Source organism: Apostichopus japonicus, chromosome 12, assembly GCF_037975245.1.
Source record: "Apostichopus japonicus isolate 1M-3 chromosome 12, ASM3797524v1, whole genome shotgun sequence".
NCBI classification, from domain to species: Eukaryota; Metazoa; Echinodermata; class Holothuroidea; order Aspidochirotida; family Stichopodidae; genus Apostichopus; species Apostichopus japonicus.
Window position 1 is genome coordinate 28,578,118 of NC_092572.1, and position 27,021 is coordinate 28,605,138.

The 27,021-nt window shown below is 37.0% G+C and overlaps 1 protein-coding gene and 1 long non-coding RNA gene across 4 annotated transcripts in view; one reads left to right on the forward strand and one right to left on the reverse strand.

The window, feature by feature from the left end:
* Nucleotides 1–13,581, forward strand: part of LOC139977218 (uncharacterized) — a 262,539-nt gene extending 248,958 nt beyond the window's left edge. The window contains exons 2-3 of one of the 2 annotated variants that reach the window (XR_011796478.1): nt 9,399–9,530; nt 10,704–13,581. This is a non-coding gene — a long non-coding RNA (uncharacterized lncRNA). Of the gene's footprint in view, nt 1–8,233; nt 9,531–10,703 lie in introns of those variants that run through there. The other variant, XR_011796479.1, reaches the window with a different exon arrangement.
* LOC139977199 (palmitoyltransferase ZDHHC3-A-like) lies at nt 1,519–23,460 on the reverse strand. Of its 2 annotated transcripts, XR_011796456.1 has the most exons (10): nt 23,240–23,460; nt 22,321–22,409; nt 21,743–21,822; nt 20,838–20,950; nt 15,520–15,581; nt 13,761–13,854; nt 9,435–9,507; nt 8,110–8,224; nt 5,522–6,902; nt 1,519–5,409 (listed from the first exon to the last, which is right to left on the reverse strand). XR_011796456.1 is itself a non-coding variant. In XM_071986443.1 (9 exons), the coding sequence occupies exons 1-9, from the start codon at nt 23,353–23,355 to the stop codon at nt 6,826–6,828; spliced, it is 819 nt and encodes a 272-aa protein (XP_071842544.1). In that variant the 5' UTR covers nt 23,356–23,460; the 3' UTR covers nt 1,519–6,825. The 2 variants fall into 2 exon arrangements, 1 of the variants encoding a protein (XP_071842544.1); XM_071986443.1 differs by having other exon boundaries at nt 1,519–6,902.
* Between the last annotated feature and the right edge of the window lie 3,561 nt (nt 23,461–27,021).

Genomic DNA, 27,021 nt, shown 5'->3' on the forward strand with positions numbered 1-27,021 from the left:
TGAGTTCCCTAACCCTAATTATATTGCTGGATCTAAAGGTTGCGTAATTGAGACGGAAATTTACAAGAAAAACAGTGTTGACATTTTCGGGTCCCCACAATTTGCGGAGCCTAAGACAAGTGACCTGAAATCTAGCTCTAACTTTAGCCATTGAACTGTAGGATATAGTGAGCATTTCTGTTTGAAGACAAGCCTAGGATAATCAAGCAATAAGACTGCGGCCTGTTTCTACCTGTTACTATTGAACCAACAGCTTCCTAAAGTTAGGCCTGTGGGTCTTGCCAGATAACGTAATTAAATCCTGTAATTTACGCGGCATATCAGTTTCATTGTTAGCCCCTATATCAGTACCCAAATGTTTATTATTGAGGCACTGTGAACTTACGTATATACCAGCTAGGGCCTGTTTTAGGGGAATCGCGACCCCTAGTCCCCTACACGATCGACTCACTCAGTTCATGCCCCCCCCCCCCCTCTCTCTCTCTCTCTCCACCTCTCTCTCTCTCCAGTAGGTCCCATTTAGGCAAGTTAAACAATAAATGATAATTAAAAACTTAACAATTAATTTACACCTTAATCCCCCGTATGGCGTCCCCTCAGCATACATCGGCTATGGCTCACAGCAGATTGTCCTAGCGTGCCTGTATATTGTCAATTACCTGTGTAAAACAATAAAAAATGCAAAGCTTATAGAATAACGTCAAGTCCTCTCTTTCCTCCTACAAAGTGATTTTACCGAATAATAATTTTAATTTACCTTCTTTTCCTTGGAGGGGGGGGGGGGATTACTAAAACATGAGAAGGCATGCAACTTACAAGATCTGAAAAGTGCCATTTCCGGCAATTTAGGAGATATTTTTGGCAAACACTTTTGGGGCTACGCTACGCGCCAACCGATGGCGGCGCTCTGCTTTGATAGTGTCATGATCAGCATGACAGAACTATCTCAGCGGACCATCATGGTCCCTTTTGGGAAATGGCCCATCCACTAAACATTTCTTTCAAAAGGCCCTGGTATATACGCCTATCAAGGTACCGCTATGTAACATTTGGGCGATACATGTTTATCGATGTTCCTCAAATACTCCCTAGGGGTTCTACCCAGGCTGCGGCCTTTGATTGTGTTGCAATATAGCAGTATTAATATCAAATGCACTCATGTCCTATAACTACATGTCTTCTAATGAACGAAATCAAAATCTAGTTACATATGCCAAACCCTAAGATATACATTGGAACCTGCATGATTTACTAAGGAAACTATTTGTTATTGAAAGTGGCAGGACGTAGTTTTCAACAGTTCTTCTCTATTAGGAAAATACGTCGAGCAACGAAAATAATGAAGATCAAATATAATTTAAAAACGTCCCCGTTAATGTTAATCAATAAGGGCGTGTCTTTGCTCAATCGAACATTTCGTTGGAATAATTTTTTATCGGATTCCTTGAAACTCTTGTTAATAAAATGCATAAATACGTTACTTTAGACGAGTTATTCAAAAGATGAAAAGAGAAACCCTTTCTTTCTCTTTTATCTTTAATCTCCCATCATCCATTCAATCTATCTTCTTTCATTACATACAATAGTGTGGTGTAATCGTCTTGAGGACTAAACACTATTCAAAGTAATGACAATATGAGAACATGACTCAAACGAGACCTACACACCCAAGAGCTATTAACATAAACAATATTCATAGATTAGGTCAAGTATCCATACACTACATGCAATTTAACACGACACTGACTGCAAGGTTTCAATGCGTGGTCAGTGCTAAAACACCCAGAAATACCAAATATTAAAATTAAGTTTGAATACTTAAGTAACAGCCTGACAAATTTTGTGCAAAATCTGAAAAAAGTCGGTTATAATTTTGCAACATAAATCTAATGTCGTTGCTCCTGACATTTCCATATATTACATTTTCTGGTACCTATGCTTTCCTTCAAAGAACAATGTTTATTTAAATGAGTGGTAGCAAATACCAGTAGCAAACATTGTAGCTTACATACCTGGTAGGAGACTTTACATATAACATTGGTATACTCTGTCCTGGTGCAAGAATATTTGTAGAGTTAAAATGGGAATCAGTTTGATAAAATGTCTTTTGTTAATCTTGCCTTTTTTGTATCTGACCAATTCAAAAATATCTGTTGCACCATATTAAACTTTCTTATTACTAGTATGAAATAATCACGATTACAAGTATTGGATAATGCATACTGTAAGTAACTTTTACTTCAGATAAGAAAACATAACTTGGCAAGTTTGTTACATGATATTAACTCTGATAAGTGACAACCAAAAATATTGCGCAGGGTTGTGTCACAAACAACATGGCAGTAAAAATATTTCTAAACCATCAGTAAAATCAGCAACTTTCCATAGTTTCCTCACGTTTGCCGGTTCAACTAAATGGAAACTTAGAATTGTATTTCTTGGCAGTTTACATATATTAAAGCTCTTCCCCCAAACCCCCGACTGTCTATTTGTCAAACTGTACAATCATTGGGAGACTGCTACGACAACACCAGCTTCATTGTTGGGTTTCATACCAACAGCCCTCATGCAGGGCTTCAAGGACTCATAATATACAGTAGCGGAAACACTTTTTGAGTTATATACTCACAGAATAATGTTTAAATAATTATAAACTGTGCGTTTATGCCTTTGACCTCTTTGTGCTAATTACCCATCATACTCAAAAATGTGTCAAGATTATATTATAATTGTATTCCGTACCTAAAGAATACATTACACCTATAAACTAAACCAAGCTCTGTGAATATACCATCTTGCATAGATGTGTTTTGCACCTCTCAAGACTTAACAAATCATAAAACATCAAATTTTTCCACCACACCCTGTTCTTCAAATTAGCACAGAAAAAACGCCAAACTCATACATGCCTTTAATAAACAATCACCAAGTAATTACAATTGTTTTCATAATCTATACTTGTCCTGCTAATGTCCTTTAAAGCGCTTTACAGTTACAGCAGTGTGATTATATCCTGTCTCTATCAGAAAAAGGTCACGAATTGTTCATACTGTCAGTACGAGTGTTTTGAAGCATGGTGTGATAGGACAGTATATAGTGGTACTAGCATTAGAATCAGATAAAGAGTAGGAACTGTTCATACTGTCAGTACGAGTGTTTTGAGGCATGATATGGTGAGGCATGATATGGTAGGACAGTATAGAGTGGTACTAGCATTATAATCAGATAAAGGCTAGGAACTGTCTATACTGTCAGTACGAGCGCATTGAAGCATGATATGGTAGGACAGTATAGAGTGGTACTAGCATTAGAATCAAATATAGGTTACAAACTTTTCATTCTGTCAGTACAAGTGTTTTTAAGTATCACATCGGTGTACAATATAGAATGGTATCAGAACAAGAAAGTTATCCCCACTGGCTTGAAACAGTAGATGAAGCATATATGTAGTTCAAAATTAAACTAACCATACGAACATGCATAATCACATCATACAAAATAAAATATCTAAATTGCTCACCTTTATCTAAAAAGATCATGGAAAATATTCTGGTATACCACATACACGTATGTTAGCAACGTTATGTAATTTAGAAGAGAGTGATTGACTTTGAGAGTTGGAGAATCAGGTTGTCTGCCTGTCCACCAACCGCTGCAAATCTGTTACAACCTTTCCATTCAAGGCAGTTGATTATGTTTCTTAAATTTTTTTTTCAAATTTTCAGCATCCTAAAACTTGCTAGTAATAACTTTTGAAACTTTCCATTTATTTCCTGAATCTCCAATTCCCAGACATTGAGTAGTGGTATTTATACAAAAATCAAATGTCTCAATGAGAAAACATAATTGTTGAAGTTGGTACATGAGTAACCATTGTTTCACTTTCTTGCATATTTGGGGCCAGTGCTGATGATCTTTAACTAAGATTTATGAAAAGTGTGTAAAATGTCTTGGAGTATTACATTTGAGTTCAACACACTCAAACCAAAAACATGTAGCAATATATGTATTCACATTCTGCTTTCCCAAACAGTACCGTGCCAAAATAAACAGCCATATGACAGCTATGATCTCAAGTCAGTTGCACCAGGGAGTCGTTATGGAACGACTCCCTGGTTGGACACAACAATTCCACAAACATCCTTTACTACACAATACAGTCACCGTGCATCGATCTGAACTCTGAAATAAAGACCTACTAAAATAATCCATAATGTCATAAATAAATGTCAACATAAGGTCTAAAAACATATTTCATATAGGATATGCAAAGAACAAAAGAGTTTGACAGCTAACCCCACCCTAGAAATGAAAGATACATATACAAATATACATTGCACTTCAAGGTGTTGAAAAACTTGCTTCAACAAAGTACTTGCATTTTTTGACGAGAAACTAACTGATTAAAAAGGTACAATGTAAAAGACAATGTATGGAGAAAGGCTTATACAGTAAATAACATTTCTGAAAATGTCTGTTCCATTGTTATTTAAGCTGAGGACAATTCTTGGTTACATAAATCTAGAGTCTTACCGATCAACTGTTATATCGTGCTTCTTCCTTGTCAAAAGTGTATGATTTAATGATGGTTAGTTTTGTAGCTCTCAAACAAAACCAATTTTAATTAATTCATGTAAGCATCTCCCTTTAATATTGTAAAAAAGAAATTATTATAAAGATCTTAATTGGCAACATTATGAGTTCAACCTGGTTAGCCCTGGATTGGTTTTTACCCGGAAAAACGGTGATTTTCCGGGTATCACATGATCTACGAAGTATCCAAAGCTGTCTTCCTTATCTTAGCTAATAAAGCAGCTGCAGCAGAAATAAACACAATTTACCAAGGAGCTTGAGGGGTAAGGTAAGAGAGACTTCAACTTCAAGGTTTTTCATCCAAGAGCAATCTACGGATTCCCATCTGAAAACACATTCTAAATGATGCCAAAAGATTCCAAATTTGAGTTAAATTGTTTAATTTGCAGCCACCCGATGTGTAAGTTGTCATCCATAAGCCCTGGCGGGTTTCTTCCTCATTTGTGGTCACTTAAGCATTGTAAAATAAACTGTTGACAAAACTGCTCCCGAGACTTCACTGAGTAGACCCAACACTGACCTTCATAAAACAAGAAATCCATCCGGAAACTCGCAGCACAAATCACACACTTTTTTTTACAAAACTCTATATTTGATCTTAATGAGCAAACTTGACATTGAAAATTAATGTGCATTTATCCATATCTGGAAATCCAATAACTTCTGAAAACAGGAAACATTACATATCTCCTTCCCTAGCATCACTTAACCCAACTATATTCCATCTAATTCCTCCTTTTTGTACACATAAAGTACACTGTGGACATTATATGACAGGGCAATATTGTGACTTAACCTACCAAGGTCCCAATACACCTGACCATACATGAATCCATCCTACACCTATGTAGTCTTATCATCCTACACCTTCAGTGACAAGTCTGCATCTTGCTTAGATGTTACCACTTGACTCAAGGTCCCAATGCACCTGACCATACATGAATCCATCCTACACCTATGTAGTCTTATCATCCTACACCTCCAGTGACCAGTCTGCATCTTGCTTAGATGTAACCACTTGACTCCACTTAAATCTCAAAAAAGAACACAAATTGTCATTTCTAACCTGACAGCAAAGCTTCCTGACCCAACATCCTCATGTAATGATCAACCTCATAACTAAGGAATGCTCCTTACAAATTGTTAATGGGGCTCTTCAGCTACACCCAAAACCAACAGAGGGCACTGACACATCAAACCTATCTAGTTCAATTCAGTTAACTTGACAATCTGCACGATCTTTGATTGTCTCAGATCATAAAGGTACTGCAAGTTTAATCATAGTAGTAAACACAATTTCGATCTGATAACATGCTTTGTAAGTATTAAAGTCAAACTTTTGTTTTGTTTTACACACTTTAACCTGTTCTTACTAAAGCAATTTTTGTTCGTCCAAGTGGAACCTTAACAAGACAATCACCCAGTGTATATGTACGCCAATAAATCCAGCATATTAGATTGGTTATGATTGCTTTCAAAGATGTGTATTAACAGTATAGATAACATCCACTAAGACTTATGACACCAACCGTTGTAGTTGCTGACGATCCACATTAAATACACTCAACCTCTACACAGTATTGCAACCTGTTGTCCATTTAAAGCAGCTTTTTGTATTTTCTATTTGCTTTCCCACCCTTTTGACATTTCCGTCAAGTTTTTTACATGAATTCATCACAAAACAGCAAACTAAGATATTAGCCAAGTTTAATCCCCTGCCAAGAGCATTCATTGGCAAGTAATTACGGACTTCTGCAGATAACGAGTAGAGTATCCTCAGACAAATTCCTCATTTAAAATTATAAGTTAGATTTGAATAGATAAGCTAGTTATGTATGTCGTTATGCCAATCAGGCTGAGAAAATCACAGAAAAGGATGCAAAGAGCTGCTTTAAGTACAAGACATAATACAAATGTGAAACTTGCTCTGGACTACAAGATAATCACAAGGTCATGAATAATCATCAGATGATCAGTGTCTTCAAAATATACCAAAGTAAATCCATTCATAAAATAACATCTTACAATAATCTGAAAGACATCAGCTTAAGTCCCTCCCTGTGAAAGTGAAGCAAAACCTAGCTGAAACAGGTGCATCTTCCGGCATTTGTAAGTGCTTCAAACAGTGCCACGTTTTTCAGCTCGAGAGAGATTCATGTTGGCTGTTGGCTACACCTGAGGTCATCCTCTATTATCAAGTGTCAAAGTTCAAACAATTACCCAGATAAGATGTCATACATCATATCCAGGTGGTGTCAGTAAAGGGTATCTGGTGGTACGGCAAGGTAACAACCAACAGTAAATAGGACCTGAAAGAAAACAGGATACCATAACATATAAACAGAATGACAGTTTCAAGCTCCGGGTAGAAAGGCAAGGAAGGCATCAGACAGGTGGGTGACAAACCGGTTGAACACCGAAGAGTAGTCAGCCCTTAGACTAATAGGGGCTGTGATTGTAGTAAAGCATGAAGACTTGCAAAATCTTTGCATGGAAACGTTTCCTCCTGGTCCACCAATCCTACCACACACAACAATAATTTAGACGTCTTGACTTACTGTGACACTAGTGTGCGTGCAATGAAGGCAGGGGTGTGGAGAGAGAAAGGGGACAAATATGCAGGCATCTGACAAAACATGTATTATGTAAAATGGGAAAGAAGTGTTCTCGTTTTCAAATATTTATTGCAGTTGTTTGCTTTTATTTTGAACATGATTACTGTCTGTAATGTACATTTGTTTTTCAAATGCCAAAATGTTTCTTAAATACTGAAGCTCTTAAAAAGGTCTGATGTTGCAACTGGTTTCAGTGAAAGACTGTTAACAATCTTTGGAAATCCGAAAAGAAACCAACGAGAAAGTAAAAGGTTTCAGGTCCTAGTGGCTTTGTGATGACATCACAGATTTACAAAGTGAAAGCTCCCAGACACAACATTTAAACAAGGATACTCCCAAATATCTTCTGTTTGAGTTGTTCTTTACAAAGATGATTTTCATACCAGCCCAAGATGATGATTGTGTTTGTGTCCTCTTCCTGACATTGAAGGAGAAGACTTTAAACCTATGATGTCTCACAGATATTTCCTGTTTGAGATGTTCTTCCCAAAGATGACTGTCATGTCAGCCAAAGAGGATGGTTAGTTTTGTGTCCTCTTTCAGACATTGAAGGAGAAGACTTTAAACCTATGATGTCTCCCAGATATTTCCTGTTTGAGATGTTCTTCCCAAAGATGACTTTCATATCAGCCAAAGATTACGGTTGTGTTTGTGTCCCCTTTAATGACATTTTAGGACTGCTTTAACACTCCAAGTTCATAAATCATGACATACTTGCACCTTAAGAACTACAAGGTTTATAGAGTAATTCAGACTAGTTTCAGATCAAACATTACATCGTCTTGAGTTTCTCCCTGGAGTCCTAATGATATGATATGACTGATCTTCTAATATTATTAGAGAATCTTGCTACATCCTCACATATTAAACTACTTAAAGCAAGTCTAGGTACAAGCCTTACCTTTACCAAAGACTTCTCTCAGTAGTTGCATCGTTGTTTTTTCTGTTTTTTCTTTGATACCACCTTTATGCTGCACCTGCTCTACTGCTGTCTCATCATCAAAGATGGCCGACATCTGAAGCATAAAAAGATGAGCAGCATAAATCAATTATGAAGAAAAAACTGACTCTCCAAACTGGTGTTATAAGCTCACACTTAGTTTGAACCTTCAATCAAATATAAACAATGTTTGCCCTGATTCGTATAAAGCAAATGTGGTTAAGGTCTTCGTTTTACCTGCTACCAAATTGTTGTAACAGACAAAGTCATTTTCTCTGAACTGTGCCATATATTATCAAGGTTTTCTCTTAATGTGGTGATATTAATGGACAATTGATGCTCACTACATATTTGCTTTCACTATCATACATATGCTATAATGGAAATATGTTGTACCAAGTCACAACTCCAGTCAATAAGTTCCCAAAGTGAAGTGACTCAAACAAATTTGTGGAGTTCTTCACTTATGAATCTTAGCCGTTCTTGGAGACAACATATTGATTTAAGTCACAAATATTAATGCTACCTCTAATCTCACTCAACATTAAACTGAAATTACTTCTTATAATAATCAAAAATATAGAAATAGGAGAGTTTGTACGCATTAAGGATTCTACAGTAACTGTAATTGTCCCACACATTCATGTTGGTCAAGTTTATAATACTAACAGGTGAAGGGAGGGGCATATGGTACTGATTTGTGTGCTTAGATAAGGCTCATAAAAGGAAGGGGATGGGAGGGATATAATATAAGGACACTTTGTGAAATCAGAGTTTCTGCATGTCTCAAATGTGTTGAATATGCCATGGCTTTTATTGGATTTGGCATATAAATGATACAATATGTTACAGCTGTGAAGGTATTTAATTGAAACATTTTAATCTAGCTCATAAACGATTTAACCTACCTCATAAAATGTTACCATCACTGCCCTGTTCGCATGGCACGATGTACCTCAACTAGACAGACTCATAGCTGACAGGAAACAGGAACTGTTAGCAGCCACAAAAACATGCAACTCACCTTATGGAACCAGATCAGCTAGTATGGGGGTAAGGTTAAATATAATGTAGGCAGTTTATGGTCATGAGTACCACACACTTTCACTAAAGCACACCCTTCCTATTTCCTTCTAAACAAACTTGAGATTAACCAAAAGAAAAAGGACAGAATAATTTCATAACCAACTTGGACTGTGAGTTTAATATGTGATGATCTTGTGACCAGTTTCATATACTTTTCATTCCAGATAATTATCTTGATTTGCTTTCATGATATGTCTTACCTGGTCACAGCCTATTGCACAGACAAAGAGACCAAAGAGAAGTGCCAGGACGATCAGAACAATAGTGTGAGCTCTGTGAATAATCAGGAAAAAGGGGTAAAGATGTTAAAATAGGCAGCAATGCTACAGAATCTCAATCCTAATGATGAACTTATACTTTCATGCTTATCATTTTTTAAGACAGGTATTACAAAGTTATTTAAGGCCTGTTTGCTAACAGACATTTCCATTGCAGAATATAAAGTTACAAAAGCGATTACAAAACACAAGGCTAAACTTAGCAAGATAAAATCTTATTTTACTTTAAAGCAGCATTTTGCGTTGGGTCGCTTTTTTCCACCTTTTTAACATGTGCATCAATTTTTTTACATGTATCAATCATAAAACACCAACTAAGATACCATCCAAGTTTCACCCTGCCAAGAGCGTTAATTAGGGAGTAATTAACGATTTATGTAGATAACGAGTACAAGTGTCCTCGACAAAGTTTTCATATCTCCAAATCCACTAGTTTGAATTCCACCAATCAGTGAATAGTTTGTTTATTCATGAGCATTTTGCGTCTGGTCGCCGTTTTCTACTCTTTTGACATGTCCATCAAGTTTTTCACATACATCAAATCACAAAACAGCAAACTAAGATATTAGCCAAGTTTTTCCCTGCCAACAACGTTAGTTGGCGAGTATTTCACATACAAAATTAATCGCATTCAGTTCCCCAAACCCACTAGTTTGAATTCAACCAATCAGAGATGCAGGTTTAGTTATGAGCCGTTGCTAAAAATAGATTCAAGACTTTGCGTTGGTACAACCATGGAGTTGTTATGCAACTCCCTGGTACAACTGCCATATAGACTGTACACAAATCAAGCGTGGTGTTATATTACGTATCTGTCAATGACGTTCGTACTATAGTGTTTAAATATTCATATTATGGGCGAGGTTTATTGGGTTCCCAACGGAAAATATCTTGGAGAACAACAAAGTTGAAAGTTGCAAATTTTTCGACTTTTATGCCACCATTTGAAGTAAAATATAAATAGATAAGCTAGTTATGTATGTTGTTATGGCATAGTGGAATCAGTGAGGTTGAGAAAAATCATAGAAAAGGACGCAAAATGCTGCTTTAAAGTCAGTCCCAACAAACAAAAGTCATTCTGTACAGACCACTGCTCACTGACAGGACCACTTTGAAAAATTCATATGATATTCCATTTGTATTATATTGTTCGATCTATGTCCCATTCAAGCAACAATTTTCTTTTTCCAGATTACAATGGAAGTTGTCTCAACTGTGTTACAGTAGCTCTGTGGATATATCCATGGCTTTGCTGCCAGCTAAGGAATCTCTCAGCCACTTGCAGGCTAAGTGGTATCACTGTCACACCAGCACAGTCTGTTATATCAGCATTGTTACGGACGCAGGATTCTAATGGCGGGATGCAATGTTTTAGCCACGGACGCAAAACCTTCAAACTGCTTGCCTCCGGGCAGACACAAACTTTTGTATTAGATAAACAAACCCCAAGTACACACACTCACAACTAGGTCTATGAAAAATACAACAAAAAACATTTTTCAATGAACATCTTTCTGTCTTTCTTTAAAATAAACCAAAATTTCTTCCAATCCTACAGATGATCGAATTTAATTGAAAACAAATCAATCATAACAATCGACCAGCAAGTTACAGAGTTAAAAACATTTCCATTACAGAGATGTTCATGCTAAAAATAGTCCATGATGCTCTTCCCTTGATACGATTGGCTAATAGTCCCTTACACATCGTCTGCAGACATTCATGCATGAAGTGCTCAATGAACACAAAGTATGCAACTACAGTACTTATAACACTACTTTTCCCCTGTGTAGAGATAGCGAAGTTTGTGCTATGGGTTATCATATAATCATAATATACAAATATAACGTTAGGCCTTGTTGTCACATACAGTATGTACGTTTCGACAACAAGGGCTCGTGGTACAAAGATGCACTTGAATTGTTTCTGAGACTATCACCTAATATTTGAATCTTTGTTTTGATCAGGAAATGTTATGAGTTGAGAATCTATCAATTTTGTGGGGAGCTTAACATCTCTGATACTGAAAGGGAACTTTTTCATCTCAGAGTATGTTTGTGCTCTCCGCAAGGTGAGTTGCTAATGTAAAATGTACGTTCATACCACAGTAGTTTCTTTGCTGCAAACTTTTTCGCTGTCTCTTTGACCATGTGCTTCAAAACTTTTTTGGTGCAACGTTCATGTGTAAACTACTGTACTTCAAGCATCATGAAAAGTAGCCATTGAAGTTTTTTTTTAATCACCATTGTGTAAAAACTGATTTACGTAGGCCTACTGTAATTTTCGCTGAGCTGGTTGTTTTCAAACAAGACATATCGCCCAGGGTCAGCTTTTGAGGATTTGCACATGTGTAGTACAGTAGTTGAAACTCCAAAGTTCGAACAGGCCTATGTACATACAGCAGTGAACTGTATAATGTAGCGAGAGAGATATGCACACTGTATGTACAGGGATGTTGAAGAGTTGGTTGTCGCTGCAAGGTAAAAGCATGTAGCTGCTACTCAAGTTTGCGAGTAAGGAAATACAAGGGTGGTTGAAAGCGTGGCTGGATGGTGAAAATCTGTTAAAAGGGCAGGGTGGGCGAAAGGAGTGGCAGGGCGGGCTGCCCCTGTAAAACAGCGAAGCTAGGGCACTTGGCCATATGCCTTATATATTGTATAGAACAGTCAATATGGTATAGACAGTGATACGATCGCATCTATCTACAACTACGCTATTAAATTTAGGACATTCAAGAAAAGCAATTGGTGTTCGATTGGGATGCAAAACATGTTTTGGGGGACTTGCGTCCCTGGGACAAAAACTTTTTTGCTCTAGTAACATAATTGTTCCTTCAATTGTATCAGCCGCTCTCTGAACTTCAGATGCACAACATCCTTCGTTTATCTCTTTAAGTGCATTTTAGAATGAAGGGTGGTTACTGTATGACTGTGAGTGCAAAGATGCACTCAATAACAGGGCTTGACATAAGCCTCAAAAAGAGTATGGCAAAAATGCCATTCATAGTTTCCAATTGTGAAGGGCATGACCACAAATGGGAAGGGCATGCAAACATGTTAATCAAATATCATACATCGAGTATGAATGAAGGATTGTGTGGGGTGCTTTAATCCAAGGTTTGTGCATTTCTTTTTGAAAGTGTTTGTTAAAAAATAAAGGCCCTTATATAGCGTGTTATTTTGGATGTTTTTTTTTATAACCGAGCGTGTAAGAGTATGTACATGGCCTAGGCTATGCCAATTGAATGAATGACATTGACAGTCTCGTAATTAAGTGCATTGAACCATAGATGAACTATTGAGGAAAATCCTGGCAGTAGTTTCAATATCAAGATTCATGTTGCAACACCACTGGTTGTGTGAAATTTACACTACCGCACAACTCTAGTTGAACATTCATGGCAAATAAGCTAGTCTTCTGTGGGAAAACCTGAGTAGAGTTTTAGGTTGTACCACATGATTTTTGTTCGTATCGTCTTATCAACAGAACATGTATGAAATACATACAAGGCTCAATGTTGGAGTTACCATCTTTTCAAATTCATCAGACTTTAACCACTGTTGACTTCAAATAACCTACACAGAAAACATCTGAGTTCTTTTACTTGAAAAAGCTCATCCACTTGGAGTTCATCAAACTTCTACTTTGTGAGTTAACATGTTTCACAAGGTTGATAGACTTTGAGCTCTGTTAACCTCAAATGAACTTCAGGTTTTTGAGTTATCATGCTTACAGTGTTTTCAGACTTTTGACCTCTGTTGACCTTTGACTTACACAGAAAACAATAGGTTCTTCTAAATAATAAGTCACATCTACAACCCAAATATGAAGTTCACCCATCATATAGTTTTTGAGTTATCATGTTTACAAGTCAAGGTGTCACACACCCACAACACACATGCCATCACCATTCCATAGATTCCTGTTTGCCTCTTGTGAGGAATCAAAACTTGGGTAAATTAACTACTTTTAGAAATCTCTCTGAGATTGCAAAGAATCTTTGGTCACAACAGGAATGCTTGAAACACATCCCATTCTGGGAGAAAACCTAAAATTACCCCCCACCCCCCCCCCCCCCAAAAAAAAAAGTTGATTTCGCTTGAACCTCTAGTCTTTTGGTGTTTACTTCAATACTTTTGTATCAGTTTAATACAAATATTGCAAGTTTGAGGAAGTTCAATAGCTATGAGGGAACAGTAAACCAGCTTTTAAGAGACCGAATGTTCATCTGGGGGAAAAAGTACTTACATTCGTGCATTTTTCTGATGCAAATCATGACAAATACGACAGTCTCCCATCCAACCTAGGATGATAAGAGTTATTGCATAGATACTTGCCACACCTAGTAAAATAGAAAGAAAAGACCAAATCTGACATTGAAGGGCGTTTGGAGATGGTTTTGATTATACACTACAATTTTTTTGAGCACTACAATTACAACCGCTGTGGACTGCGTTCATGCCCGCCACGTACACTTAGGGCCCGCTACGTATACTCATTTGTGCCTAATTCTATCCATATATTTAAGTCACAAGTGAGAAGATAAGTTTCTTATTTGTAGGACTTGCTGTATATATGTTTGTATTACTGTATGTGTATCGCAGTCTATTGATACTTATACTATTGCTATTCTTTTTTTTCTTTTCTTTTTTTCGTTTACGACCTGTGTATGCCAAATTTCCGATTGTGGACAATAAATTCAAATTCAATTTTCTTTTCATGACATTCAAAACTTACTAAAATAACAATTTTAGTCATTAGGTTGACTATTCCAGTTCCATCTTTAATCCAATGAAATAAAAGCCCAAGATTTTGAAATATGATGTCTGTTTTTTGCATGTTATTCATACCAGCAAGTGTGACAAAATGTTGAGAATGACACCAATTTTCTTTTATGTCGTTGGAATTTCTCGTTAACCTTCAATTTTGTGATTAAATCTAGGGAGGCATCTATCATCTTTGGTTTTGATTGTAAACTTACTTTATGCTACATTGCATCTACTATGGTAAAATTACCAAAAAATCATGTATCAGCTTCTTTTGAATGTCTCTGCTGACACCTAATGCAGTAAATGCATTATAGCATCATATTTATTGTGATTACACCCAAAGAAGGAAATACGATAACATCAAACAGATGTGGCCACATCTGATAACACAATAAGGGGAAACAAGATATATATACAACTTCCTGAGCACTTACAAAATCAAACACGATATGAATATTCATTTCATATATAAGCTTGCGGACCACTCAGAATAACACTTGAATGATAAGTATATTTATTACTTATGTAAACTTCCCAGCCGGTTGGGACAATTTTCTTATGCTAATGCCACTCTGTACTGTCCTCTCATATCATGCTACAAAGCACTAGTACTGCCAGTAGAAGCATTTCCAAACATTTATGTGATTTTAATGCTAATAATACTCTATACTGTCCTCTGCTTCAAAGCACTAGTACTGCCAGTAGAAGCAGTTCCAAACATTTATGTGATTTTAATGCTAATTCTACTCTGTATTGTCCTCTAATATCATGCTACAAAGCACTCATACTGACAGTAGAAGCATTTCCAAACCGTTATGTGATTCTAATGCTAATACTGTAATACTCTATGCTGTCCTATCATGTCATGCTTCAAAGCACTCGTACTGACAGTAGAAGCAGTTCCGAACCTTTCATGTTATTCTAATGCTAATAATACTCTATGCTGTCCTATCATGTCATGCTTCAAAGCACTCCTACTGAGAGTAGAAGCAGTTCCTAGCATTTAAGTGATCCTAATGATAATACCATTTTATACTGTCCTATCATGTTCTGCTTCAAAGCACTCATACTGACAGTAGAAGCAATTACAAACCTTTACACATGATAGCAAGCAGGATTAATACTACTCATACTGTCAGTACCAGTGCTTTGAAGCATGACATAAGGTACAGTATACCAAACATTGACCCAACTGGGTGAACTTGACTTATATGATATGAATCTTCGTTAATACTTACCAACGTAAAATAAGAACTGAATAAAGTACTTCTGATTGAATTCGCCCACGCAATTATTTATCCTGTTATGGAACGGAAAGAGTAAGTTAAAACATGGTAACTTAAGAAATATCAAAATTCAAAGTAAAATATTGAATGCAATCAATAATAATGATAATAATGGACATTTATAATGCGCCTGTATCCGTCAAAAAGACGCTCATGGCGTAGTGACACAAACAGTGCGACAGCAAAACAAAAAATCAGTAAACATAGTACAAGACAAAAATGTAAGCAAAATGGGCAACAGTGAACAATTAATTAAACAGTTTTCATCAGATGAGTCTTGAGAGTCAAAAGATGGACTGTGTTTTAATTATTCTTGAAGGCTGAGTGAGGGCAGCAGCAGCAAAAGCTCTTTTGCCCCATGATTGAATTGAGCAATTTTCACAAAGAAGTAATAATTGTGTGATCTCATGAAACTGAAATATGCGTGATATGGTTGCAGAAGTTCTGACAAGTAGAATTGCGAAGTTCTAACAAAATATATGCGATATGTGAAAATCAATATTTTAAAAATAATTCAGTCTTTGATCGGGAGCCAGTGTAATTCTCTCAGAATATGTGTGACATGTTCTCTTGGCTTGGAACGGGTGACAATACGTGCAGCAATGTTACTTTTACTGTTACAATGGTACTTCCTAATAAGACCAAGGTTACGAAGATGAAATGCAGCTTCGAGATAATAAGGAAATGTGATCACATAATGACATGTTGGCATCAAATATGGTTCCCAGATTCCACACTTTTTTTGATGTAGTTATGTTTGTGGTACTAATACGAAGGTGAGGAATTTTTACCTTTTCACGCTGCTGTCTTGATCCTAAAACAATGAATTCAGATTTGTCATTGTTTAATTTCAAGAAATTTTGCGTCATCTAAAGTATAATGTCATCAATGCATGATTCTAGGCGACGCAGTGTATAAGTGGCCTCAACTTGATTTGGATTGAACAAAATGTAAATTTGTGAGTCATCTGCATACTGATTTGGCGCTATATAAGTCTCATTTATTATTATTATTATTAAATGATATTGTAGATTGTAGTTCTGAACAATTTGTCCAAGTGGGCCAGTGTATAAGGAACACAGCAACGGTCCAAGGACATATCCCTGGGGTTCACCAAATTCCACCTTGGTAGGAGCTGAGCAATGATAAATAATGTTAATAGATTGTGATCTGTCTGTAAGATATGATTGAAACCATTTCCAAACTGTCTTATCAAAACCAAGAGATAGGAGGCTGGAGGGTAAAATACTGTGATCAACTGTATGAAACGTGGCTGAAAGATCCAAAAGTACCAGTACAACAATTTTTCCATAATCCATTGCTTGTAAAATGTCATTTTGCACACAAAGGAGTGCTGTTTCGATGCTGTGATTAGCATGGTATGCAGACTGGTAATGATTGAGAATATTATGAGTATGAAGATATGGAGTTACTCTAGCAACTTGCTTAGCAAGTACGACACGCTCTAACAACTTTGAAATAAAAGAAAGGTTAGAAACCGGTCTATAATTTTTCAAAATGTCAGTTTTAAGATTAGATTTCTTCAGAAGAGGACGAATAACCACAGATTCCAGAGTTGAAGTAAATTTTCCGGTGGTCAGTGACTGATTGATAATATGAGTTAAAACAGGAATAAGCCTGTCCGAACAATCTTTCAACAAGGTCGTTGGTATTAGGTCAAGATCAACTCTTGGATGGCGATTTACCAAATTAACAGAGAGACATGTTCTGTTTGACCATTCAGCTATTAAAATTTTTGTATCTGTTTCCTTGGCAATTCAAATGGCTAACAGGTTTCAATATGCACTTTAGATTGAAGTTCTTGAATCCATTCTTGTAGTCATACTTGAGTTCTATTTCTGTACTCACATTGGCACTCATGACTTTGAGTAATACTTGGAGAAATCAGCGATCATGTACTTGTGACTTTGTACAAACAGTTCTCCTTATTTAATTAACACACCCATGCACTTTTTTTCCTACTCATATATATATACTTGTACTCATGTTTTACTGAAGGCTTTGTATTAGTACTCAGAAAGAGCAAATATCGTGTACTTGAGTTTATATACAAGTAATAGTTCTCATTATTTCATTTTGATGTTTTTTTGTATATATTTCTTTTGTCTTTTTAACTAGTACTCAAAGACAGTATTTTAATTTTGTGTTCGTAAACATTTGAATCAATTCACTTTCACAGTAAAATATTTCCCACTGTAGCTATAATAGTTGCTAACATGTCTTACAGTATATATATATATAGCTATATGTATATATATATAGCTATAATAGTTGCTAACATGTCTTATATTATAACAGTGTATAACACAGTGTAGCTGATGGACCCATATAACATGTAGCTATAATAGTTGCTAACATGTCTTATTGTATAACAGTGTATAACACAGTGTAGCTGATGGACCCATATAACATGTAGCTATAATAGTTGCTAACATGTCTTATAGTATACTATAACAGTGTATAACACAGTGTAGCAGATAGACCCATATAACATGTAGCTATAATAGTTGCTAACATGTCTTATACTGTTACAGTGTATAACACAGTGTAGCTGATGGACCCATATAACATGTAGCTATAATAGTTGCTAACATGTCTTATAGTATACTATAACAGTGTATAACACAGTGTAGCTGATGGACCCATATAACATGTAGCTATAATAGTTGCTAACATGTCTTATACTGTTACAGTGTATAACACAGTGTAGCTGATGGACCCATATAACATGTAGTTATAATAGTTGCTAACATGTCTTATAGTATAACAGTGTAGCTGATGGACCCATATAACATGTAGCTATAATAGTTGCTAACATGTCTTATACTGTTACAGTGTATAACACAGTGTAGCAGATAGACCCATATAACATGTAGCTATAATAGTTGCTAACATGTCTTATACTGTTACAGTGTATAACACAGTGTAGCTGATGGACCCATATAACATGTAGCTATAATAGTTGCTAACATGTCTTATAGTATACTATAACAGTGTATAACACAGTGTAGCTGATGGACCCATATAACATGTAGCTATAATAGTTGCTAGCATGTCTTATACTGTTACAGTGTATAACACAGTGTAGCTGATGGACCCATATAACATGTAGCTATAATAGTTGCTAACATGTCTTATAGTATAACAGTGTAGCTGATGGACCCATATAACATGTAGCTATAATAGTTGCTAACATGTCTTATAGTATACTATAACAGTGTATAACACAGTGTAGCTGATGGACCCATATAACATGTAGCTATAATAGTTGCTAACATGTCTTATACTGTTACAGTGTATAACACAGTGTAGCTGATGGACCCATATAACATGTAGCTATAATAGTTGCTAACATGTCTTATAGTATAACAGTGTAGCTGATGGACCCATATAACATGTAGCTATAATAGTTGCTAACATGTCTTATAGTATACTATAACAGTGTATAACACAGTGTAGCTGATGGACCCATATAACATGTAGCTATAATAGTTGCTAACATGTCTTATACTGTTACAGTGTATAACACAGTGTAGCTGATGGACCCATATAACATGTAGCTATAATAGTTGCTAACATGTCTTATAGTATACTATAACAGTGTATAACACAGTGTAGTTGATGGACCCATCTAACATGTAGCTATAATAGTTGCTAACATGTCTTATACTGTTACAGTGTATAACACAGTGTAGCTGATGGACCCATATAACATGTAGCTATAATAGTTGCTAACATGTCTTATAGTATACTATAACAGTGTATAACACAGTGTAGCAGATAGACCCATCTAACATGTAGCTATAATAGTTGCTAACATGTCTTATAGTATAACAGTGTATAACACAGTTTAGCAGATAGACCCATATAACATGTAGCTATAATAGTTGCTAACATGTCTTATATTATAACAGTGTATAACAGAGTGCAGCAACAGATGGACCCATATAACATGTAGCTAAAATAGTTGCTAACATGTCTTATAGTATACTGTAACAGTGTATAACACAGTGCAGCAGATAACATGTAGCTATAATAGTTGCTAACATGTCATATAGTATACTGTTACAGTGTATAACACAGTGTAGCAGATAACATGTAGCTATAATAGTTGCTAACATGTCATATAGTATACTGTTACAGTGTATAACACAGTGTAGCAGATAACATGTAGCTATAATAGTTGCTAACATGTCTTTTACTATAACAGTGTATAACACAGGGTAGCAGCAGATGGACCCATGTAGCATGTAGCTATAATAGTTGTTAACATGTCTTATACTGTAACAGTGTATAACACAGTGCAGCAGCAGATGGACCCTTGTAGCATGTAGCTATAATAGTTGTTAACATGTCTTATACTGTAACAGTGTATAACACAGTGCAGCAGCAGATGGACCCATATAAGATGTAGCTATAATAGTTGCTAACATGTCTTATACTATAACAGTGTATAACACAGGGTAGCAGCAGATGGACCCATATAACATGTAGGTATAATAGTTGCTAACATGTCTTATACTATAACAGTGTATAACACAGGGTAGCAGCAGATGGACCCATATAACATGTAGGTATAATAGTTGCTAACATGTCTTACAGTGTATAACACAGTGTGTTGACGAATGGACGTCACAGAAAATACATTAATCTTGGTCTGAGTGGTCCATGTCAATGTGAGGGCTTGGCCTCCCTCACTAGTGGAACGTGCATATATACCGTACATCAGCTATAGGCATATTATTCATTAGATGCGTGTATTCCACCACATGAAACAAAATTAAGGTGGTTAGAGTTTGCAATGTAAATAGTGTTTTTTATGTGAAATGCCATTTTACATGGTTTTCTGTTTTCAAGGCTGTTTCCGTGGCTTTTTTTTCCACAGCCTTTTCTAAATATTTTGAATGTCCGCTGGGCAACCAGTAATCCCTGATTTGACAAGCTTTGGTTGCCCTGCGGTTATTTTGGTCGTGTCGGACGACCGCTAAATTTACACGCTGACAAGTGTATGTTCTGACCGATGTAAAATGGCACCTCTAAATGTATTGGTTCTGCAGAATATCTACTGACTTGGGGAAGCAATTGTAATTCTGATCACTGAAAAGATGCACAAACTGTCAACTGTTACATAAATACAGCCCTGTGTTACACTGAGCAAGTGACAGCTTGTGACGGCCCCACGCCAGGGAGCGATAATCAGGACCTCAATTGCCATTCTGTTCCTATGAAGCGTAATTGAAGTCACTCACCATGGACAATGATGGTCCATCTTTCTGACGCACCTTCGACACACCCTACAGTGGTGGGCCCTCGGCGGCCTGTATGCCTCACATCTCTGGCAGACTGTCCAATGTCCGCCATCCTAGTCAAAGGTTTAAAAAATTTAAATATAAATAGGTAAGATACCTATCTAGATTAATGGATAATGGGGCAAATGAAGATGAAAAAGTGGAACGTTCCAGCACAAATGGGTCTCATTTATTGAGTTAACACACCCATTTATTTCCTACTCGAGTACATATTTCTGTACTCCTATTTGTACTCATGGGGCTTTGCATTAGTACTCAGAAAGAGAAAAAATCATGTACTTGAGTTTATATACAGGTCTGTAATAGTTCTCATCAATTAATGTTGTGAAAAAGTAAGTTAGCCTGACGTCTCGATCCTAGCAGGATCTTCTCCAGAGGCTGAATGCCAAGAAACTATTTTTAATTTTAACACTGTTTGCTTTTTATTCTACTCAACTACATCTTCATTTTGCAGACTATTCTAGTCAAATGTTTGAAAAGCTTTAGATATGAAATATTTGATATATATCAAGGATATTGGACAATGGAGCAAATGAAGAATAAACATTCAACATTAGAGCAGTAACAGCTATCCTTGCCAAATAAGACTGCTAACTATTATTAATATATATTGATCAGCTCATTGGATTGGTATTTTGTATAATTTGGGGTCTATACTGACTTGAAAGCCAATTGATTCTTATATTCAATGTAGTTAAGGTATCAGTGTATAGATGTTCAATACATGGTATCTGAAACGAAAATATTGCAAGGTCTCAAACTATCTATCATAAAGAAAAAAATGCAACAATTAAAAGGCTGATGAGTTCGTACTGCTTCCATCAAAACACAATTTTGCATCATACCTTATCCAGGAGCCTCTTTGGAAACTGACCATTGCTTACATCTGAGAAATCTAGATTTCTTGTTGGAAGTGGCACTATACCTGAAAGTGACAAATACAAGTACATACAGTTATTGCTGACAAGTATTATTTACAGGGGATCGAAGAATACTGTATTTTACAGGCCAAATTAATATGAACCGAGAGGACATCACATACTAAGAGGGATTGCCAATATTTTTGCAAGATAAATGCAGTACCATGTTTAAACAGATACAGTATGTGATCAAGTTCAATACATATTAAAAAAGACCATTTGATTTGAGGAGAACTCATAAGAATGTGAAATCTGTTTATAAATAACAAATTATAAGCATAAATATCAGTACAAGTCCATTTTTTTATTTTTATGTTTTATTATTGTCATCTTTAATGAGGGTAGTCCTGCTCAGTGCAGTGCATTTAATGAGCAAAGCAGACCAATCAATGAGTCTAGAACTGTGAATACACATTGGAAAATCCCTAACTAATTCTTCAAATCAAAAATCTAAAAATTCTTTCTAGAAATTGTAGGACTTTGACCAAATTCCTTTGACATACCTGGATCTGACATAACTGCACGGAAGTGCGAGTATGTAAGCAGAAATATTACAAAGTTAAAGGCAGTGGCGTGGAACATCCCCCAAAAGCTGTCAAGGAAAGAGAAGATGGTAGGTCTATTAACAAATAATTATTTATGTTGTGGTCTTAGATCATCAAAAGGCCAAGGGTTGGAATTGAAGGACTGTAATGACCTTAGTTTTGTCTCTTTCAACAGAGAAAGATCAGGTGCTACAACCTTTTGAAAATGAAAGAGCGTGGTGGACTGTTCTTTCATGGCCGAGGATGATCTAAGATTTGTTTCAGATGTCCTGCGATGCTTTAAATGTCCTTTTTCATGATAAAGATCGATGTCAGAACCAAATTGAACAATAACATCCATTTCAACATGCTCAAATATTTCTTCTGGAAGAAACTTCAATTGTACGTGCCAGACAGGTCACTTCAAAGACAAAGGCTGGAGATTTCATTCTCTACATAACGAGGATGTTAACATGCTCTCCAATTTTCCTTGGCTTGGCCACCTCCCTCGACCGCCCCCGCCCACCCCCCTTGAGTCTAGTTGTGAAATAATTGTTACAGACATGATACAATGCCAGTTTTGGGTGCCTTCTTACCCATTGTGACAGCACCTAAATCTTATTACACTTGCCTACTACTTTAATTAAGTTTAAGACAGAACAAAGTGTGTCTTTATCATGGTTCATAGGCCTGCATCACCTCAAATTTGTAGGCTAATAACGTATTTATAACGTTGAGAACAATTTAATGTCGTCAGTAGTAGCCTTGTTTTGCTACCACTACTAGTACTACAGTACAGTGTTAGACCTATGCTAGTGACAATAATATGCTAACGTTAAGTCGAGGCTACTGTAGTAACTGGCTAAGGCTAACTGTAAAGTACGTTAAAGGATCGCACCTTAGTGACATGGAGGGTAAAATAATCCATGCAATTATGACATAATCAGCATAACATACAGCTGCATACACAATCATGATGCAGAAAATACCACAAGGATCGTCCCGAAAAGGCATAATTCAAACAAAAACTTGATTAACTATCTCAAATACAAAGGATTCCGTAGTTTATTCTTAGTATGTCCAGATCCAGTGCTGATCATTGTCTTGTTTACAATGACGTAATCGGGTGAGTCGTTCCAAGTAAATGTTAGGTGACCATATTGTGGTATTTGCTCTCTGCAATATGCTAACTTAAATCGCATGGAACGCAAAATATTATAAAACGATTCTAAAACAAGAAAGCAAAACTGCAGTGGGGTTTCGATGATGCCACATGAAAAATCTTTTTTGAATGTGACACACTATGCTGTAGGGTATAGCCAGGATGAACAGCATACTTCAATCTAAGTAGTACAGCAAAAATCATTGAGATATAACAAACAATATTCACATTAGCAGTTGATGACCGAGATGGAAAGTTTTCTTGGATTCAGCATACAGATTTACCTCTACCAAAGAAATCAGGCTTCTTCTACTCAATGTGGTACACCTACAAGCCGTACATTAAGCATTGCCGGGCGATTTTCATCCCCTGGCCCCGAGATAGCATCTGGTTTGCCTCTGAAACATCTAACTAGATCACAGTTAATTATCGTAAGCGGCACCTTGTCGTTTCCCCAACATTACTACATCCAAACCTGAAGTTTTATTTGGCACTGAATCTCGACAATTGCGAAATACGACGGAAAACTTCGACAACGGAAGCAAAGATACAATACCAATGATTAACAATAACATCGTCCATTTCACTAGTAACTATGTAAAAACAGTAAAACGTTTATAACACACATTTGTGCACAGACATGCATGCAGCGACGTATGCAGTTACCGACACACTTTACTCAATGGAGGTTTGGTCGAGACTTCTGATTCTTATATACGGATGCCATTAAGCTAATTTCCAATTGTCAACAGCCTATTCCAATTTTATGAGGCGTAACACACATGTTATCTAATAGGCTTGACAATGGAAGTTACGGTAGACTGTAAAACAAGGTTTCCACAATTTGACCCATGGTGACTCCAAGTAACCTTTGACCTCCAGTAAAACAATATGCTTCTTGTACTTAACGTATCACAACTACATACTAAATGTGAGATTAGTCCGAGCTTCCCATCTTAAGATATAGTGTTTACAAAGTTTTTCACAATTTGACCCCTAGTGACCCCAAGTGACCTTAACCTCCATCAAAAGCAATGGGGATCTTACTCAACATGTCACAACTACATACTTTACATGAGATTGGTCCAAGCTTCCCTTCTTGATATATCGTGTTAACATGCAAGGCATTACAGACACACATACACACACTCATTCGCCTGCATGACTACAAAGGTTGCGATGATCATCGAAACCAAAAAGGCTACAAATAGCCATTGATAGACTCATATGACTATCAAGTGGTAGAAGGGGAGAGGAGGGAGAAGGGAATGGATAGGCAAATTATAGGCTGATGATGACGACGACGACGACGACCATGACGACGACGACGACGATCACGATCACGATGACGGTGACCTTGATGATGATGATGATTATGATTATGATATATACATCCATCTGACGGATTGTCAGCTATCCTGTGATGGGTAGCGTTTAGCTAGTGAGAACTTCTATCTATACTTAGAGACCACATTACTTTTTGTGATTTAGTGTGGGGCTTTTAATGGGCGTATGCTGCCTTCTATATACTTCTAGGGTGGTTCAATAAGGTTGCTCATCTTAAACGCACTAAGAAGAAAAACGGTTACTCCCCTTTGAATCTTCTTACCCACGGTGTCTGGTTACAACTCGCAAGCAAATGCTGTTCTGTTTTAGATTATGGTTTTGATTTGGTAAATAGATATTTCGCCCTCTATTTAATCACTTTGGCTCTTTGAGTTTTCGTGTCCGCACATCGGATATAACAGTGCTAGTATGTATTTTTCCTTGAAGGGTGGGGGCGGGGCGTTGATGGAGTAATGTGTATACGCAAATAAGGTAATACAATAAGAAAGGGTACTAAATATCAGTCCAATCGAATTTCTGCAAAGTGCCCTTCGACGTCGGTGCCCCCCCCCCCCCCAGATTAAAAGTGCTTCCGCCGCCCTTGACCGTACCCATATGTCTTCAAGAGACAGTGTATCCGCGAAGGCGAACCCCGTATTAGGTAAAACACGAAGTCTGGTGGAACAGATCTGACGGGAAGGTCGCCTTACGTCCTGGGGTCAGAACCTTAGGGATAGATAATAATATATTCATGACTTTCGTCATATAATATTTGAGGAAACATGATGACCTCCAAAAAAAAAAGGGGTGGATTATAGTTAAACCATTGCGCAAAGTAGTATAACCATTGTGCAAACTGTTGCGCAGAAATTGCGCATAAGTGGATGTATTAGGTTTACGCATAATAGTTTGCCTTAGTAACGAGACTCATACAGCTGTATGTGAACGACTGTGAATGCTACACTGTCGCGTGGACAGAATTTGATTGCATCATCTGGGAAATTCATGTCACGTTGTGGCAGGTGCAAACAGTGGCGGAGATTTCTTGTCAGAAGTGGGGGGGGGGGGGGGGTTGCAGGCCATTGATGAAATAAAAAGTCATAACTGCTGGCTCACTATCTAAGTGGAGCGCCACCATAAGTTGGCGCGAAGTGCACAAGAAATTTTTGGCAAATATTGCCTCCCAGATTGCAGTAAATCGCACTGCCCAGGCCTTGAAAAGCTGCATTTAACCAGTGGCGTATGCAGAATTTTCTAACCCGGGGGGAGGGCGCGTATTACTATCTAAGCGGAGCGCCACCATTGGTTGGCCCGCAGCGTGCAAGCAAATTTCTGGTTTTGGTACCCCCAGATCACCGGAAATGGCACTTCTCGGGCTTGAAACTGACCAACCATATGTACACTTTTGCCTGAGAACCAAGTTTTTTCCAAATACTTTTTTTCTCATCTATAACCTTTTTGAAGATTGTCACCAGACACACATCATGTTCGACTTCATCACATATCCTGTGGATCATTGCTTTTGTAGGTGATTCTTCATCGCGGCCCAATATCCGTCAGCCCCACTGTTCAGAATTTGAAAATTCACAATTCTCGTGAATAAATTCACTTCAAAACATACACATAATGTTGCACAAAATATCATCTATGGACAACCGATATAGAAAAACCTACTTCAAACCCTAACAGACGGGTCAAAATTGCACGGGTATGATGAAGTATAATGAAGAATGTTGGTTAGGGAATTTTCGAAAATTCAGACGGCTACTAAAAAATTTAGTTGAAGGAAATAAAAATATACCAGATATTTCCGAAACCAAACACTACACACATCAACAGTTTTGAGCATTGGCGCAGATCAGTCTTGGATAATGGTGGGGACGCGTGTCTGTTCTATGACACTATCTCAGCGGAGCGCGACCATGGGTTCGCGCCTAGCGTACGATTTTTTGGGGGCAAATATACCTCCAGATCGCCGGAAATAACACTTCCCAGGCCTAATGATGCTCCTAAACCTCCTTAAGTTTTAGATCTCATGGCTTAGAAATTTAGTTTGGATAAATACATGGGCATCTGCAGAAAGAAAATCAGGGGACAAATAACCCAAGTAGACTTTTGTATATACGATGGGTCTGGGGTCCTCTCCCAGAAAACAAATATAGACTGCCGCAAATGCGATTTCCGTCCTATAT